A 19,360-nucleotide genomic window follows, 5' to 3' on the forward strand; every position below is an offset into this window, starting at 1 on the left:
TACTTACTGACTCCTTTCTACCTTCCTTCCTTCCTTATTTACTCCTTACTTACTTACTTACTGACTCCTTTCTACCTTCCTTCCTTCCTTATTTACTCCTTACTTACTTACTGACTCCTTTCTACCTTCCTTCCTTCCTTATTTACTCCTTACTTACTTACTCCTTTCTTCCTTCGTTGCTTACAGACTTACTCCTTCCTTCCTTATTTACTCCTTCCTTACTTACTTACTGACTCCTTTCTACCTTCCTTCCTTCCTTATTTACTCCTTACTTACTTACTTACTGACTCCTTTCTTCCTTCCTTCCTTTCTCCTTACTTCCTTCCTTACTTACTTTCTCCTTACTTCCTCCTTACTTCCTTTCTCCTTACTTCCTTCCCTACTTACTTTCTCCTTACTTCTTCCTTTCTTACTCCTTACTTCCTTTCTCCTTACTTCCTTTCTCCTTACTTACTTACTCCTTACTTCTTCCTTTCTTACTCCTTACTTACTTTCTCCTTACTTCCTCCTTACTTCCTTTCTCCTTACTTCCTCCTTACTTACTTACTCCTTACTTCTTCCTTTCTTACTCCTTACTTACTCCTTCCTTCCTTCCTTATTTACTCCTTACTTACTTACTTACTGACTCCTTCCTTCCTCCTTACTTACTTACTCCTTCCTCCCCTTATACTTACTCCTTCCTTCCTCCTTACTTACTTACTCCTTCCTTCCTCCTTATTACTCCTTCCTTCCTCCTTACTTACTCCTTCCTTCCTCCTTACTTACTTACTTACTCCTTACTTCTTCCTTCCTTTCTTACTCCTTACTTATTCCTTCCTTTCTTACTTACTCTTTCCTTCCTTTCTTACTTCTTCCTTCCTTCTTACTCCTTACTTACTCCTTACTTATTCCTTACTTATTCCTTCCTTTCTTACTCCTTATTTACTCCTTACTTACTTACTTACTGACTTCCTTCCTTTCTACCTTCCTTCCTTCCTTACTTCCTCCTTACTTACTTACTTACTCCTTCCTTCCTTACTCCTTCCTTCCTCCTTACTTACTTACTCCTTCCTTCCTCTTTACTTACTTACTGACTTACTTACTTACTCCTTCCTTCCTCTTTACTTACTTACTGACTTACTTACTTACTCCTTCGTTCCTCCTTCCTTCCTCCTTACTTACTTACTCCTTCCTTCCTCTTTACTTACTTACTGACTTACTTACTTACTCCTTCCTTCTACATCACGATCATTAACACCCAGCGTGAGGAAGGAAGGAGGAACTCCTTACTTCCTTCCTTCCTCCTTAGTTACTTCCTTCCTCCTTACTGACTTACTTACTCCTTTTTCAACAGTCGTGTTGGTCTTTACATGACGGACGGGACGGTCAGTTTTATGTCATGATTTAAAAGGATTGTTCTGACAGATATTTTTGTGTGCTGCGTGTTTCAGACCTGCGGTGGGTCCAGGTGAACAGCTCCGAGGAGGCCTACAGAGTCATGAAAATCGGGAAGAAGAACCAGAGCTTCTCCTCCACCAGACTGAACCAGCTGTCCAGCAGGAGGTCAGCTGCCGCTCACTCAGTCCCTAACATTAGATCTGTCCGGTCGGTCCTGATCCAAGTCCAGCTGGAGGAACGGATTTAAAAGCACACGTGTTTATGAAACTAACAGCTAGCTGCATCAGTCTGTGAGGAGTAATCAGGGTTTGTGTGTCTCCGCAGCCACAGCATCTTCTCCATCAGGATCCTCAGAGTGGACGACGTCGGCGTTCCCAGAGTCCTCGGCATCAGCGAGTAAGCTCGCCCTTCATTACCGCGGTTTGTTACCTCAGCGTGGCGGTCGGCCTTGCGGCGCTGGGTGTTAATGATCGTGGTGTGTGTGTGTGTGTGTGTGTGTGTGTGTGTTCAGGCTGGCGCTGTGCGACCTGGCCGGCTCCGAGAGATGCTCCCGGACTCACAACACCGGAGAGAGACTGAAGGAAGCGGGAAACATCAACAGCTCTCTGCTGACGCTGGGGAAGTGCATCAACGCCATGAGACTGAACCAGCACGCCAAGTACGCCGCCGCCGCCGCCATGTGTGTCTGTGTGTGGTATATCTGAAAGGATGTGAAACAGCTGATCTGACTCTCTGCAGGTTCCAGCACCACATCCCCTTCAGGGAGTCCAAGCTGACCCACTTCCTGCAGTTCTTCTTCTGTGGTGCCGGCCGGGTCTCAATGGTGGTCAACATCAACCAGAACCCGTCCTGCTTTGACGAGACGCTCAACGTCCTCAAGTTCTCCGCCCTCGCCCAGAAGGTCAGCGCGCGCACACACACACACAGGTTGGGCAGCGGCTCTCTAATCTCGCAGGCGTGTTGGTTTAACGAAGGCGACGCCTCTCTGTCCAGGTGGTGGTGGTGAACTCCAGGCCCGCGGTCCTGGACGACGCCCCCCACAGGTCGGCCATGGAGCTGTCGATCATCATCGACGAGGCCGACCAGCGCAGGAACGTGTCGGGGCGGGGCAGGAAGAGCTCGCTGGTCGCCTGGGAGACGACCCTGGAAGACGTGCTGGAGGTTGAGGACGACGAGGAGGAGGAAGAGGAGGAGGAGAGTGCGATGGAGGGAACCGTGCTGGAGGCCGGAGGTGAGGAAGACGAGGAGGAGGAAGAGGACCGGACGATGGAGGAAGAAGAGAAGGTAATGCTCTAATTTAAAGGTTTTCTAAAGATCGCTTCACTACACGGCCAACAGTACGTGGACAGGCGAGCAGAGAAACCAGCTCCATGGCGGGGGTCGAGCAGAGCCGGTTTACATCGTTTACAAATGTGTAATTTGAATTTTATTCATTTGGTTTTTGCTACTTTCAGCCCCAGATCTACAGTTTAGTCTCATTTTTGTTATCTGTCTGTCACATTATTGTTTTTTTATTCGTTGATGAAAAATATAAAACATTTCAGTCTAATTTGCTCCTCCATAGTTTCAAAATGAACCGAAAATATTTTCACACATCTCATAATCATGTTTCAAAGCTCTAACGTTGTGTCGTGCGGGCGCTGCTGTGAGCTCGCGCACTTTGGCATCCGACACAACAACAATAAAATGTTCGGGAAATTATTTATTTTCTATTCTTTGATTTAGGGTTGCTGGAAAAACATTAAATACATTTGTTGACTTTTGTTGCCGTTTCGTCTGCAGCTCTACAGTGGGGTCATGTTCAAACAGTTTACTGGAGTGCAAAGTTCTTCATACAAATTAATGCATTTCACTTTAAAATGTACAAAATTTTCCGAGGTCCACCCGCCATAGTCTCTTTAAATCCTGTGGGAAACACTGTCTTTAATGGAGGTCGTCGTTTTTAAAGGTCGCTTCTTTAGTTTGTCTTGCTGCAGGAAAAAGGGTCGTTAACAGATCTTTATGTTTTGGTTGATGAGTGGACTCGGGAGCGTTTATAAACTGCAACGTTTGAACTTGCAAGTCTTCATGATTCAGGAAGGTGTGAAATAAAAAGGGTTTTCCCTGCAGAGTCTCCGATAGTTTCAGTTCATCGTTGTGTAAAATCTTCACACTTCTGAGAAAGTAATCTTTCCTAAATTGTAATTTCTGATCAGTAACGTTTGTTGTTCTGTAACTTGTTTTGACTTGTCGTCGTGTTCTGTGTGTGCAGCCGGACCGAGAGGCTGCGCTGCGATTGGTTCTGGAGGCTCAGATCAGAGAGGAAGTCAGCACTGAGTTCATGGAGCTCTTCAACAAGATGGAGAAAGACTACAGGTAACAGTCATGTGACCGGCTGCGAGGACACGTGAGGGGTGATGACTGTAACGATGGCGCCGGGGCCCTTTGTTTCTGAATTCCTGCTGCTAAACAGGAAGTGGTTAACCAGAGTTCCTGCTTCTACTTTTCTCTCCTACGTCTTACTTACAGTTCAGTCCCGAGTCCAGAACCATTTACACTCTAATGTGTCTCCGGTTTAATGGCCAGGTACGTGTCCACATACTAGGAATCCAGTCTTACAGTGTCTGGATACTGTAACAGTGTCGTCAGCGTAGTGCAACGACGCTGGACTAAACATTTTGATCTTATTATCAGGGCCAAACCGTGGCGGGTAACGGTCACTCCCATGAGCCACTTAGGCGTGTTGACATATTGTAGTGTTTTCAAAATGCATCTGAAATAACAAATGAATTGCAATTTGAAGACACTACAACTCCCATGAGTACTGCCTGCGCATAGTGTTTGCTCATTGGTCCATTCGTGAAGCCTCTTGACCGAAAACACTGTAAACAAGAAGACGCTGTGGAGATTAAAGTCACAGGCCGGCCGGCGGAGCGAGGGCTGTTTAACCTGCTGTTAATTATCAACTTCACCAGCGGCAGCGATGAGGAAGCGACCTTTTCTAATAGCAGGAGACTGACTCTGTCCCGCAGTGATGGTGCGCGCTCTAAATATGGAAAACGGGAACTGGTCGCGCACGCACGAGAGAAAAGGCAGAGCGGAGACGGAGAGGCAGGAGGAAAGTGTCTGTAAAGGCTGTAACATTAGAGATCTTCCTGATCCAGGGACGTGGAGTTCCTAGTGGCAGGGCTGCCCTCGCAGCACATCGTTTCTACGTCTTAATAAAAGTGCTCACGCGTTTGTGCGGGAACAGTGAGGAAAATAAAGAGCTGCGAACTCGTTTCAGGTGGACGCAGTTACTCAGAGCTTCATGATGAGGAACATAAACCCAGTCAGAGCTCTGAGGAGAACCAACTATCCAGAGTGGGCCTACAGAATATTTTAATCCTGTTGCCTTAATTTATTCTTTGCTCTTTGTTTCTAATGCAGAACATTTATTACAGCTTTACTGCTGTTACGAATAAACAGAGTTTCTGATGCAGCACTTTCATTATGTTCAAGAAGAAGGAAAAGAACTTTCCACAGCCTTATCAGACCTAATGATCATATTAGTACATTTAAGCTCCTTCAATCATTAAAAACAACATTAATGTGGCTAGTAAAAAAAACTAAACTAGTAACTTTGGTAAATCACAGGTGAGCAAAAAGTTAATATCAAGTTATTATGTAGGTGGATGTGATTACAAAATGACAAACATGCTGTTAATAAAACACGATATGTTCCAATAGGAAACAGGAAGACGTTCAGTTTGTTTCCTCTCTGCTTCAGCGAGCGTCTGGAGAAGGAGAGGGAGATCCTGGAGGAGCGAGCCGAGAAGAGAGTCGAGATCCTGAAGAACCTGGTCAGCAAGACGGTCGACCTGTCAACCGTCGGCGCCGACAGCAGCAAGGTGACGCGTCTTTCATTATCGCCACTGTATTTCTTCTCGCCGCTGGGGATCGTGAGCGATTGATAACAGTATCGGTTGGTGTTTGTTAGGAGGAGCAGGCGACTGTGTTGGAGGGAATCATCAGCTCGCTGACTGAGGACCTGCAGAAGGTCAGAGAGGACGCTCAGAGCGTTCAACGCTGCCTGACGGAGCACGCCCACGCCGCAGGTAACGCACAGCGCTGCACGCCGAGACGGCTGAGGTCACCTGACGGAGCAGGTGTTTAACCTGTAAAGCCTGTGTTCTGTCATCAGTCTCGCCAGTCCTGGAGGAGGAGATCTCGAGGCTGCAGGAGGAAAACCGCAAGAAAGAGGAAACCATCTGCGAGCTGAGAGAGAGGGAGGAGAGGAGGAGGGGGCTGGAGGAGGAGCTGAGGAGACGGGAGGAGGAGGTGGAGGAGCTGAAGAAGGAGCAGCTCCTGCTGGAGCAGAACGTGCAGAAGCTGACGGGTAGGAGCTGAACCTTCAAAGGAGTCCTCATGTTACTGTCGGATGTGGCCGAGGCTTAAAATCAGGAGGTCGGCGGATTTAAAGAACCTCAGATTTCCCCCGTTCTGATTGGTTCCAAGAGTTTTCTGTATGTGGTCATGTGCTCCAGAAGCAGAACATCGATGTTCAATATGTCGCCAGGAAAGAGCTTTTTCAGGTGTGAAGGCAAATTCAGCTTGTCTGGTTTTCCTAAAGAAGAAAACGCCAAACAAGGCTGGATCAGCTGGTAAACACGCTTCAGGGTCTTGGCCAATCAGAAGACAGTGCAGTATGATAGGGCTCCTTCACAGCCTGATTTGTTCTGTGCAGTCTACGCCATAGCCGACAGCAGAACATGCGCACGTGGCCACATAACTATACTATATATACATAGAGTAGGGGGGGTGTAGTTGGCATTTTAGCGTCCACTGTGTTGACTTCTGACGGGCTAACTTCCTGTTTAGCCCTCCGCTAACTTGAAACTGTGCGTGTTATCGAGCGAATGGATCGAACTCTGATAGTGAGACGAGTCAGATCCACCGTTTTACAGCCGTTGGTAAAACTGGCTTCAAAGCTCGGAGGAACTGATGCTACCAAGCCGACCACTCACAGTTCTTGTGGTCTGCGTTGCGTAGTTACATTTCTGGGGAGGTGGGGTTAGTACGGCGTAGAGCACGTGGCAGATTCTGTCAGGCTTCTTCTTTTCGTTAACCTCTTAACATTCCAGCGGCCCGTCGGGTCATAAGATCCACCGTCTGAAAGCTAAAATCCTGGTGATTCGACCGACCATTTCAAGATACGATCACCACAGCGGGTCCAATCGGCGCCTCTGTCAGACCAGCCAGCACAAACAAAAGTGACGCGACTCACCTGTGAAGCCTCACAGTAACTTAATCCACCGATCGATTATATTCCAACAGAAACGGTCTTGTTACTCTGTCAAAGGTCCAGACGATCCAATCCAGTAAAAACATTTAGTCCAAAACTCATTATTCCATCAGTAAATCCTCGGGGCTGCCGCATCGCTTCAGATTCACCGGCAGACGCAGCTCGTGCGTCGTCATAACCGCAATAACTCTGATTTGAATGTAAACAACTACGACAGCTTGTAGTCAGATTAGCCGCTGAACTCTGACCTTTCGATTGACAGCTGGTCCGACCCAATAGTAGGTCACATGTCCCTTTCACAGCCTACAGCAGCCAATGAGAGCCCGCGCTGTGAGGAAGGGCCGGCCCCTGTTATTTCCTGGGTAGGACGAGCCAATTGCAACCAGCTGTGCCGATGACGGGCGCTTGCTGTAGCCAATAAGATTCTGACAATAACGATATCCAGCTTTAAGTAGGAAGTTCATGATCTACCAGCAGAAAAAAGCGACGGGGCTGCTTTAGAAAAAATACGCTGGGACAGACACTCAGAAAAACCTGTGGACAACAGTCATTGTTCATGGTGTTGTTATGAAATGTAAACTTGTTCTAGGCTTTCTGCTGCGGCCCTGCAGTGTTTCCCAGCTGTAGCTGTCTGCAGGCATTTGTTAGCAAACATTTTCAAGTGGAAATGAAAAATCTATTAGTTTAAACTTGTATTAATCAGTTGCAGTAGTTCTTACAGTCATTCAGACTTTTGGGTCAGACTCTCCAGAGTGTCTCTTTCAGAGAAACCAGGCAGAGACTCCAGATGGTTCAAGAACTACATTCAGTTTACTCTGGATCTGCCTTGAAGAGGCGTTTTGCAGGAATGTTAGAGGTTAAAGGGGAAGACGCTGCAGGGCCAACGGTCTGTGGACACCCGGTGGAACGACCACACGGGGACGGATCTTCAGCTCTGTAACGACTCTGTTTGCCCCCCGTAGATCTGGACCAGTGTCCAAACTGTGCGTCTGTGTTTTCGTCTCTGGAGTCGGAGCAGAGGGAAACATCCAGACTGACGAAGGAGAACAAAGCTCTGGTTAACGGCATCTTCCAGCTGCAGACAGAGGTACTGCTACACTCAGTGGCCACTTTATTAGGTACGCCCAGCTAACGGCGGCCCTGCAGTTAACACGTCTCAAACACAGACTGAACCTCGTACCCGTCATGAACTCTCATTCATTCATTCATTCGCCCGTCTGCACCTGAAACATGCTAAAACTGTTCTGTTTCCAGATGACGAGTCTCCAGGCGCAGCTCAAAGAGCAGACTGACAGGTGTGACAGCCTATCAGAGCAGCTCAGCACTGCAAAGGCCCGCCTCCAGGACCTGGAGAGCCAATCGGAGGAGAAGGCCAACACCATCAGCAGTCTGACACAAGAAGTGGAGCGTCTGAGACGTGAACTCAAGGTTGTTGCCGCTCTGTTGTCTTTGATCGATCTGTTGTTAATGAAGCTAGTCTGTTAATCACTGTGAAGTAGGACAGATCAGCTGGACTCATGCGGGCTGAGCGTCTGAACACGCCGGCTGAAAAACAACATGAGCAGCAGTGTTAGTGGATGATTGACTGACTGGTTGATTCAGGAGGGAGAGGCGGGACAGAGCAGCAGCAGCAGCAGTGTTTTCCACGCCACCATAGAGGAGCTGAAGAAGGAGGGCCTGGCAGCGCTGGAGAGGTCGGCTCAGAAATCCCAACAGATCCAAGATCTGCAGAGAGAAAAGATGCAGCTGGAGGAGACTCTGTCTCACAGGTGGGCAGCTTCTCAATACTGATTTACTGATCCGCAAACAGCAGCTGGTTCACCGTCAACACATGTTGTCCTTCCCTCTGAAGTGAGAACAGGTGTGTCGAGCTCAGGGGGAGTTAGCCAATCAGAAGGCAGAATCCTCGCGTCAGCTCCAGAGCCTGAGGGCGGAGCTTGAGTCTGAGGGCGGAGCTCTGCGAGGGAGACTGGAGGAGCAGAAGAGAGACCAGGAGACGGAGAAGGAAGGTGAGAAGATGGAGATCAGAAGAAGAGTTGGGGAGAGGGCGGATAAAAACCTGTGATGTGTTCACGATGGACGACCTGTGTTTGTCTCAGAGCTGCAGCGAGTCGCGTCGGAGAAGGACAGACTGATAGAAGAAAGCCAGCGGCAGACGGAGACGCTGAGAAAAGGTATCTTCATCCCCTGAAACGGCGAGAACATGAAGCTGACCGGCTGAAACTGAAGTCTTTGTTTCCTCCTCGTCAGAGCTGGAGCGTCTGCAGGAAGAGCTGCAGGGGAGGGAGGAGGAGGAGAAGGAGAACAGACAGGAGGAGGAGGAGAAGGTGTCGGTGGTGGAGGAGCTGAAGGAGGAGCTCCAGAGACTCCAGGAGAGGAAGAGAGGGAGACAGCTGAAGCAGGAGGAGGCGGCGGTGGGGAGGAGGAGCAGGGAGTTTGATGCTGTACACAGAGAGCTGGAGAGACTGAAGGAGGAGAGAGAGAGAAACCTGCAGGTGGGCTGAGGTCACAGACCCGACTTCATTTTACTATTACTGAGCTTTAACTCGAACGCCATTTTAGAGAGTTTCTTTATTTCTCTGTTGATTTGATGAACAAAGGCATTAAAACGTGACACGTTCCTCTGGACCCTGTTCTGAGAGTGCGAATCCGGACGGTTCACTAAGGCCCGTGTCCACCAAAGCGTTTTTATTTTAAATTCTTTCAAATGGGAGCGCCACGTTTTTACAACATGGTAATAACGCCAGCAGCGTGATGAAGCGCTGAGCATTTTTATTTTATTTTGAGTTGAAAAATGTTCCTCGTTGCAAAAAATCAACATGGCGGCGCCGAATAGGCCAAACTCGAGGCTTTAAAACCGCAGTCCACAAACCAACGGGTGACGTCACAATGACCACGCCCACTTCTTATATAAAGTCTGTGGTTTATTCACATCTATAAAGTCACACAAAGAGGAGCTACAGGAAGCCGTGTTAGATTCTTTCAGCTCACGTTTATTTACACGGCCGCTCTGGTTTAATCATTTCAGGCGCGCAGACCATAACTACAAACTAACGGCTCATTAACGTTAGCGCTCCTCCGCTGTCTCCACACGGCATTAGCTTTGTGGCTAATGTAGCGACGGGCAGCATTAGCTGCTGTACGTGATTTGAAAAGAGAAATGGGGGAGCGTTTGCTCAAACTGCCGCACTGTTTCAGAAATAAATCTATCACGCAAAGCTTTCAACACCCAACTAGCGTAACATTAAACTGCTGTGAGCCGGGAGAGGGCGGTGAAACACCGGAGGGTTTGCAAGTCCTGAAGGTTTTCAGGAGAGGAGAAGTGATGGGGCTGATTTTATTATAATTATTTAAGTGACAAAAGGCCGACTCACCGCGTTTCTACCTCCTCAGGTAGACTGCGGTCAGCTGGTTGTTTTCTTCTGTGGTGAGGCGGTGTTGTTAACAGAGGAGCTGCACAGCACCCTCTGGTGGGCAAACTATTCAACCCTCATTACAAGAGGGAAGGTTGTCGGTCTGTTTCTTTATCAGTGGTCACGTATCTGTTATAAACGCAGATGCCGATTAGCTCATCAGCTGGTCTCGAGACGACACTACCGAGTCAGTACACGGTGTACTGACGGTATTCAACGATTGTTGTTTACTGAGATCTGAGACACTGGAGAAAATGTGTTGTTCATAAATTATATTAACTGATGATCACAAGTATGAACCTACTATGAAAAGGTCAGTTAATTTGGTGGCTGTGACACCTTTGACCTTTGACCTGTCTGCCCACAGCAGGACGTTCACGACTCTCCTCTGAGGTCCAACATGGCCGACCGGAAGAAAACCCCCAGAACTACAGGGAGGAAGAGGAAGAGCTGCGAGGTGGAGGTGTGTGAGGATCACTTTTACACTGATCTCACCTGATATCAGTTAGTCCTCAATGAAACCCCGACGTGTGTCTGTGTTTCAGGGCCTGGTGTCCAGCGAGAACAAGAGAAACCGGGTGAGAGGAAACGCTCGAAACAACAAACAGGTGAGAAATCAAACACACCTGAAGGTTTTTCACCTCCTGTGTCACATGTGTGGTCACATGTCTCTGTGTCTCCACTCTTCTTCTGTGGTAAAGGAGAAGAGAGACGCGGCTCTTCAGAACATCAGAGAGTTGATCACCAAGTCTCCGTCCATCCTGGGCAGCAAAGGTCAGTGCGACTTTAAATTCATATAGAAAACTCCAGCCTGAACGCTTCTCCATTCAAACACTGAAGTTCAGTTTGAGCTTGTTCATGGGGCTCGTTTAGGCAACCTGGGGCTCATTTAGGCAACCTGGGGCACATGGGGCTCGTTTAGGCAACCTGGGACTCGTTTAGGCAACCTGGGGCACATGGGGCTCGTTTAGGCAACCTGGGGCTCGTTTAGGCAACCTGGGGCACATGGGGCTCGTTTAGGCAACCTGGGGCACATGGGGCTCGTTTAGGCAACCTGGGGCACATGGGGCTCGTTTAGGCAACCTGGGGCACATGGGGCTCGTTTAGGCAACCTGGGGCTCGTTTAGGCAACCTGGGGCACATGGGGCTCGTTTAGGCAACCTGGGGCTCGTTTAGGCAACCTGGGGCACATGGGGCTCGTTTAGGCAACCTGGGGCACATGGGGCTCGTTTAGGCAACCTGGGGCACATGGGGCTCGTTTAGGCAACCTGGGGCACATGGGGCTCGTTTAGGCAACCTGGGGCACATGGGGCTCGTTTAGGCAACCTGGGGCACATGGGGCTCGTTTAGGCCACATGGGGCTCGTTTAGGCCACATGGGGCTCGTTTAGGCAACCTGGGGCTCGTTTAGGCAACCTGGGGCACATGGGGCTCGTTTAGGCAACCTGGGGCTCGTTTGGGGAACGGCACGTTTAGGCAACCTGGGGCTCGTTTAGGCAACATGGGGCACGGCACATTTGGGCAACCTGGGGGACGGCTCGTTTAGGCAACCTGGGGCTCTTTTGGGGGACGGCACGTTTAGGCAACCTGGGGCTTGTTTGGGGGATGGCACGTTTAGGCAACCTGGGGCTCGTTTAGGCAACATGGGGCACTTCACGTTTGGGCAACCTGGGGGACGGCTCGTTTAGGCAACCTGGGGCTCTTTTGGGGGACGGCTCGTTTAGGCAACCTGGGGCTCTTTTGGGGGACGGCACGTTTAGGCATCATGGGGCTCGTTTAGGCAACCTGGGGGACGGCACGTTTGGGCAACCTGGGGGACGGCACGTTTGGGCAACCTGGGGCTCTTTTGGGGGACGGCTCGTTTAGGCAACCTGGGGCTCTTTTGGGGGACGGCTCGTTTAGGCAACCTGGGGCTCTTTTGGGGGACGGCTCGTTTAGGCAACCTGGGGCACATGGGGCTCGTTTAGGCAACCTGGGGCACATGGGGCTCGTTTAGGCAACCTGGGGGACGGCACGTTTGGGCAACCTGGGGCTCTTTTGGGGGACGGCTCGTTTAGGCAACCTGGGGCTCTTTTGGGGGACGGCTCGTTTAGGCAACCTGGGGCTCTTTTGGGGGACGGCTCGTTTAGGCAACCTGGGGCACATGGGGCTCGTTTAGGCAACCTGGGGCACATGGGGCTCGTTTAGGCAACCTGGGGGACGGCACGTTTGGGCAACCTGGGGGACGGCACGTTTGGGCAACCTGGGGGACGGCACGTTTGGGCAACCTGGGGGGCGGCACGTTTGGGCAACCTGGGGGGCGGCACGTTTGGGCAACCTGGGGGGCGGCACGTTTGGGCAACCTGGGGCTCGTTTAGGCAACCTGGGGGACGGCACGTTTAGGCAACCTGGGGCTCGTTTGGGGGACGGCACGTTTAGGCAACCTGGGGCTCGTTTGGGGGACGGCACGTTTAGGCAACCTGGGGGACGGCACGTTTAGGCAACCTGGGGCTCGTTTGGGGGACGGCACGTTTAGGCAACCTGGGGCTCGTTTGGGGAACGGCACGTTTAGGCATCATGGGGCTCGTTTAGGCAACCTGGGGCTCGTTTGGGGGACGGCACGTTTAGGCAACCTGGGGGACGGCACGTTTAGGCAACCTGGGGCTCGTTTGGGGGACGGCACGTTTAGGCAACCTGGGGCTCGTTTGGGGGACGGCACGTTTAGGCAACCTGGGGGACGGCACGTTTAGGCAACCTGGGGCTCGTTTGGGGACGGCACGTTTAGGCAACCTGGGGCTCGTTTGGGGAACGGCACGTTTAGGCATCATGGGGCTCGTTTAGGCAACATGGGGCACGGCACGTTTGGGCAACCTGGGGGACGGCTCGTTTAGGCAACCTGGGGCTCGTTTGGGGGACGGCACGTTTAGGCAACCTGGGGGACGCCACGTTTAGGCAACCTGGGGGACGCCACGTTTGGGCAACCTGGGGCTCGTTTAGGCAACCTGGGGGACGGCACGTTTGGGCAACCTGGGGCTCTTTTGGGGGACGGCTCGTTTAGGCAACCTGGGGCTCTTTTGGGGGACGGCTCGTTTAGGCAACCTGGGGCTCTTTTGGGGGACGGCTCGTTTAGGCAACCTGGGGCTCTTTTGGGGGACGGCTCGTTTAGGCAACCTGGGGCACATGGGGCTCGTTTAGGCAACCTGGGGCACATGGGGCTCGTTTAGGCAACCTGGGGGACGGCACGTTTGGGCAACCTGGGGCTCTTTTGGGGGACGGCTCGTTTAGGCAACCTGGGGCTCTTTTGGGGGACGGCTCGTTTAGGCAACCTGGGGCTCTTTTGGGGGACGGCTCGTTTAGGCAACCTGGGGCACATGGGGCTCGTTTAGGCAACCTGGGGCACATGGGGCTCGTTTGGGCAACCTGGGGGACGGCACGTTTGGGCAACCTGGGGGACGGCACGTTTGGGCAACCTGGGGGACGGCACGTTTAGGCAACCTGGGGGGCGGCACGTTTGGGCAACCTGGGGGGCGGCACGTTTGGGCAACCTGGGGGCGGCACGTTTGGGCAACCTGGGGGACGGCACGTTTGGGCAACCTGGGGCTCGTTTAGGCAACCTGGGGGACGGCACGTTTAGGCAACCTGGGGCTCGTTTAGGCAACCTGGGGGACGGCACGTTTAGGCAACCTGGGGCTCGTTTGGGGACGGCACGTTTAGGCAACCTGGGGGACGGCACGTTTAGGCAACCTGGGGCTCGTTTGGGGGACGGCACGTTTAGGCAACCTGGGGCTCGTTTGGGGAACGGCACGTTTAGGCATCATGGGGCTCGTTTAGGCACCTGGGGCTCGTTTGGGGACGGCACGTTTAGGCAACCTGGGGGACGGCACGTTTAGGCAACCTGGGGCTCGTTTGGGGGACGGCACGTTTAGGCAACCTGGGGCTCGTTTGGGGGACGGCACGTTTAGGCAACCTGGGGGACGGCACGTTTAGGCAACCTGGGGCTCGTTTGGGGGACGGCACGTTTAGGCAACCTGGGGCTCGTTTGGGGAACGGCACGTTTAGGCATCATGGGGCTCGTTTAGGCAACATGGGGCACGGCACGTTTGGGCAACCTGGGGGACGGCTCGTTTAGGCAACCTGGGGCTCGTTTGGGGGACGGCACGTTTAGGCAACCTGGGGGACGGCACGTTTAGGCAACCTGGGGGACGCCACGTTTGGGCAACCTGGGGCTCGTTTAGGCAACCTGGGGGACGGCACGTTTGGGCAACCTGGGGCAATACAGTGTCAGTCTGTCCCGGAGTGTTGCAGCAGTGAGCTGCTCTGTCACTAGACAAATGATGTTAACTGAGCAGCTGACCTGCTGTTCGTTCTGTACCTGTTCTTACCTGTTTGGTCGATGGCAGGACAGATTTCTGCTAAATTTAAAAGTTGATTTTTTACGGTTCATGATCCGAGTAGATAATTATTTATTTCAATAATTCTTCTTCTGTCCCTCTGCAGCTAAAAATATCATCAGTCTGGTCAGTGGACATTCGGTTGAGAAGGAGACGGTTACCACAGCAACCAAACCGAGACGAGGACGGAAGAAGCTTTACAAGCAGGACGCCTCGGATGCCCTGCTAGACTCTCCACACATGGTGAGACGGTTAGCGTGTTCTTTCTGAGGGCCTGTCGGGGTTGCAGACCTGGAGTGCGAGGGCCACAGAGCTAAATATCCATAGGCAAAATACATGTGTAATAAGGTCAGCAAATCATTGCATGTTGCAGATCGTAAAGCGAAGTGTTTCATGTCAGAGATGAACGGTATAAACTATCTAAAGGTGACGAGCAAATATTAAATGGGACCCTCCCCTTAGGGTTAGGGATGTTGAACTAATATTGTTTCTACTACTAATCTAAACTATAACTAATCATATAATTGCTTAAATACACAATCTCTCAGTTCAAGCTCGCACTCAAATCCGCACTATGCTTTTATTTTGAAAGTTAGGAATCTAAGACTTCCTGTTACATGCCCGCACACGGATGTCAGTGTTTTCAGAGCGTGTGTGGGTGTTTTTAATCTGGCCTCCCGTGTTTCACCCATAACGAGCGCCGATCGATCGCTAATCTATCCACAATCACAGCCTGGCGCCCGGCGAGCGAATCGGGATGAAAATCGTGTAGCGTGAACAAGGCTTCACAGTGCGAGGAGGACGTTTTAGTGGAAAACATATGTTTAATGTGTAGTTTTGTTTCAGATGTCCGGAGGAGCTGAGGAGGAGAAGGAGAGCGATCACCTGATCATTAAGAGGCAGCTGCGGTCCAAGACCTGCAGGAAGTGACATCATCACCATCATGTGACAACACTAAACCTCAGATTTCTGTCAAACCGTCAGTGGTTCTGAGGGTTTGAGTTGAAATATCTGTACAGTTTGTATTTCTGTCTGATTTTTAGTTCAGTACTTGTTTTTCATCGCTGGGGATCAATAAAGAGTTGAGACAACAATCGATTGATTTATGGAAAATAAAATGATCCTTTGTCTAATGAAACACTCGTCTGCTTTACTTACTGCTAGGAAACGTTTCTACGGTGGCTGAGAAGATCCAAACACCACAAACTGTCCTCAGATTCAATAAAACAAGAACCAGCTGGTGAAGGAAGCGCAGACGTTTGTCTGGGCCTTCAAAGTAAAAGCCTAGCAAAATACAATTAAAGATGTTACATATGTTGATTATCACGCCTGTGATGTGTTAATCCTTTACAAACAGGTAATATGTAAATACATTTTTGCACAGTGCAAGTTAACCAAAAGTAGCGCAGCGGTAATTTCTTTCTTTTTGTTGTTCACTGAAGACATTTGGGTTTAAGATCAAAAGAGAGAATTTCAGCTCTCATTTCCTGTTATTCACATCTAGATGTGTTAATATCTCAGGACAAACCACCGTTTGTATTAGACCACAGCGTTCTGAGGTGAGCAAAAGTAACGGAACAAATAATCTTAAAGTAGATAACATTTAATATTTGGTGGCAGAACCCTCTCTTGCTATAACTGCCTGAAGCCTGCGACACATCGACATCACCAAACTGCTGCATTCTTCATTTGTGATGCTGTTCCAGGTTTTTACTGCAGCTTCTTTCACTTCTTGTTTGCTTGCTTCACAGATGAGCTTGGATGCTTCGGATCATCAGCAGTTCCTTTCTTTCTCCATCACTTTGCTAGAGATTAATCTCGGTCTCATCGTCCATCAGATTGTGTTCCAGAACTTTTTATCTCTGTTCTTCTTTGTAAATTTCAGTCTGGCCTTCTGATTCTTGCTGCTGATGAGAGGTTTGCATCTCTATATTTCTTTCTCTTATTCCTTCAGTTTGTTGACACATTATCTGGAAGAACACCAGGGTGAAATGTGCTGCCAGCTAAACTTCAGTATCTCAAACGGGATCTTTGCGTCGGGTGTTTGGACCGCGGTTTCCTACCTGCAGTTTAAACATGAATCTATAAACGTGTGAGGCGTTTTTAAATACGGCTTCAGGAGGAACCAATGGGCTCAGAGCTGAGAGCCTCAGACAGACCTAACACACAATAAAAGCAGAATAGAGGTGCAACAACTTATAATTATAATGCACAACTTTCACGTTCCAGATGTGCCCTAACTTTGCAATCATTAAGGAGGTATCGCTCGTGGCGACGTTTACAGCTGGAGAACGTGTTGAGCGCAGGATTTAACAACACCGGACAATTTCTTACTTTCTAAAGCGAGAAAACAGCCTGGGGACGCGTCTGAGTTTTGTGAGGTGTTGAGTTTGGGGGAAACTATCTAAACTTTGTGAAACGCTGATTGTTAATAACGAAGATTGTTATTATTGGTCCCTTCTTATAAATTCTGCAGATGTGTCACATGACGTTATTCCTGTCTTTGTATAAATATGGCGTCAGTTTCTCTCAGCGTGTAAGCTGCTATGATCAGTGCTCGCACAGCGCTGCACTTATTTCTTACTGTATTTCATTAAAAGATGTATTTTTGAAAGAAGTGTTAATTAGCACCTCATGTTTAATTTAAAAGCTAAATGCGAAGCTATCAAATTAGTCGTTAGTTGCAGCCCTAAACCAGACTTATACTTTAAACAGAAAATAAAACAGGAAACAAAAATGTTTTAACAGAATGTTCCTTTAATTGATCAACAATAAAAACAAAAAATAAAACTAATCTTTCTGTAACAGTTTGAAGTCCAGAGGGAAATATTTAATTATTCTAATGTAGAACAGCTTCAGAGAACCTGGTGGAACCTTCCTCAGGTTTATTATGTAGTGGAAGAAAAAAAGTGCAGGAGGGATCGATTAGTGACCGATTAATCAGCTGAGGCTGCGATGACGAGGCAAAACAAAAAAACAACTGCAGTCGACACTTTCAGTTTCCATAGATCAGACTATTGATCAGCTGCTGTTCATATCCTGTCCCTTCATGGACCGGGACTTTCCCCAGTCCTCATCCACCCGGTTAGTCTCTCTAGAGTCCCCTCCAGCAGCACGTGAGAGGGGAAGCACTGCGCTACAGCACTGACCTGAAATATTACATTAGTGTGGTCCCGTGACTGCAAATAAACCAGTTCAGTGATAAACCAGATGAACCCGGCATGACGAGCACGAGGCGACAGCACCGGCCTGTTGCTCCACGTGAAGGAGACGTCGAACGCCACGTGTAAAGCGTCCTTCTGAAGCCAAAGATGAAGTCAAACCCAGAGAATCCCATGAGGGCAAAGTCATCAAACTGTTTTAGATTTTCCTGCTGATTCGTGCAGGTTTTAAGTCCGAGTGAAGAGATCGAGACCTGATCCTGTCCCAGATAACCTGAGGCCTTACCAAGATGGCTGCCGAATGGCGGGACTTGCTTATATAAGGACTTAAGTTAAAGCGTTTAAGAAATTTAAACGTTCCTCCAAACAGACGGCAGCTGTGAAGTTACTTGCTCTATAGAGAAAGCAAGAAAAGCTCATTCAAAACGTCATTAACATTTCTAACAATTCACAGTAACTAATTCCAGCCTGAGATGTTTGTCGCGTGGCTTCATATTTTTACACAACATTTTCTGTCAGTTCCTCAGACCTTCGCTGAAAACATAAAGATTATTTCTCTCATTAACAAAAACTCATGTTGCAAATACATTTCAAGCTAAAAACAATATAAATGTAAATGTAAATGCTCCGTACTTGTATAGCGCCTTTCTAGTCTTTTCGACCACTCAAAGCGCTTTTACACTACATCTGCATTCACCAGTCACACACATTCATACACTGAGCCTAAGTAAAACTTATAAAACTTTGTCTTCAAACTGCTCAGACTTACAGACGAGATGTTGTACTAACGTACAAAATGTTTTGTTGTTCACTCAAAAATAGCAAACAAATTCCTGAAAGATTTAAAATAACCTCAATAAAAACAAAGAATCAAGTGAAATACAAACAAACTGTTAAATGTTTGTGCGTATTCAATGTGTTGAATGTGCGTTTATATTATATGTTTGTTTTATTTGTTTTCATTTAGGTATTTTATTTATTAGAGGATAAACATTTTGAAAAATCTCTCAAATTAATAAATTTGTTTTAAAGAGGCCAAAAGTGATCAAACGGACAAAGACTGTTTCCTGAAGCAATTTAGAAGTTTGAACATTTTTGGCACATTTTCTTATGAAATAATTTGCTGATAAGTTTTCAGCTCTAATTCATTCAGCAAGTGTTTTTCATATTTATTGAGATGGACACATTTTGTTTGGCATCAAACGAACGTTAAAGTTTAATAAACGACTGTTATTCCTGAATAAAACACTTTAAGAGCAACGTCATCCTAAATCCACAGTTAATATTGTTACTTTATGACACAGCTGCGTTCAGCGACTCAAAAAACAGTTCCTATTTGCATTTTTTGTTATTCCTGTTTGAGAAGACGAGCGTCTGCCTGTTTAGCCTGTTGCTCGCATTAGCGTCTGCCTGTCGTCCGTCTCTTTGTTTAACCCGTCGGATCGTCCAGGTGTCCATGCGGTCATGTGACCGGCATGTGGCTTTAAAACAAACAAAAAGAGGCAGAAGTTGAGTTCCCGTGGCTACAAAATAAAGTCGTTCACAGTGTCTGGGTTGACACTCAGCTGGCCTTCAGCAGTCTCTAAATAAATCTACTTCCTATGAAGTGTCTGTGTGACGTTATGTCGGCCAATCACAGCCCTCGTCACAGACGTCTCTCTGGTGTTGATAAATACGATTGGTCCTTTCCTCTAAGGCCTACGACGCAACACTGCTGCTGACCACCTCCTTGTTGAAGGCGATGAAGCAGTCTGATTGGTTGGACAGGCTGAGGGGG

At 48.8% G+C, this 19,360-nt stretch overlaps 1 protein-coding gene across 1 annotated transcript in view; it reads left to right on the forward strand.

Annotated features, from left to right (window-relative positions):
- Positions 1-15,486, forward strand: part of LOC119916559 (kinesin-like protein KIF20B) — a 21,457-nt gene extending 5,971 nt beyond the window's left edge. The window contains exons 5-24 of the mRNA XM_038736592.1: positions 1,391-1,542; positions 1,702-1,773; positions 1,889-2,035; positions 2,116-2,278; positions 2,371-2,661; positions 3,629-3,732; positions 5,126-5,246; positions 5,336-5,453; positions 5,540-5,734; positions 7,603-7,727; positions 7,895-8,068; positions 8,243-8,413; positions 8,502-8,649; positions 8,740-8,814; positions 8,891-9,135; positions 10,421-10,516; positions 10,599-10,661; positions 10,755-10,827; positions 14,529-14,665; positions 15,269-15,486. Coding sequence (XP_038592520.1) covers positions 1,391-1,542; positions 1,702-1,773; positions 1,889-2,035; positions 2,116-2,278; positions 2,371-2,661; positions 3,629-3,732; positions 5,126-5,246; positions 5,336-5,453; positions 5,540-5,734; positions 7,603-7,727; positions 7,895-8,068; positions 8,243-8,413; positions 8,502-8,649; positions 8,740-8,814; positions 8,891-9,135; positions 10,421-10,516; positions 10,599-10,661; positions 10,755-10,827; positions 14,529-14,665; positions 15,269-15,352 — 2,754 coding nt within the window. The 3' untranslated portion in view covers positions 15,353-15,486. The remainder of the gene's footprint in view (positions 1-1,390; positions 1,543-1,701; positions 1,774-1,888; positions 2,036-2,115; positions 2,279-2,370; positions 2,662-3,628; positions 3,733-5,125; positions 5,247-5,335; positions 5,454-5,539; positions 5,735-7,602; positions 7,728-7,894; positions 8,069-8,242; positions 8,414-8,501; positions 8,650-8,739; positions 8,815-8,890; positions 9,136-10,420; positions 10,517-10,598; positions 10,662-10,754; positions 10,828-14,528; positions 14,666-15,268) is intronic.
- Positions 15,487-19,360: the final 3,874 nt, after the last annotated feature.

Source organism: Micropterus salmoides, unplaced genomic scaffold (genome assembly GCF_014851395.1).
Source record: "Micropterus salmoides isolate LMB-PRFRI ecotype aquatic unplaced genomic scaffold, ASM1485139v1 Ms_hic_scaffold_21, whole genome shotgun sequence".
Lineage (NCBI taxonomy): Eukaryota > Metazoa > Chordata > Actinopteri > Centrarchiformes > Centrarchidae > Micropterus > Micropterus salmoides.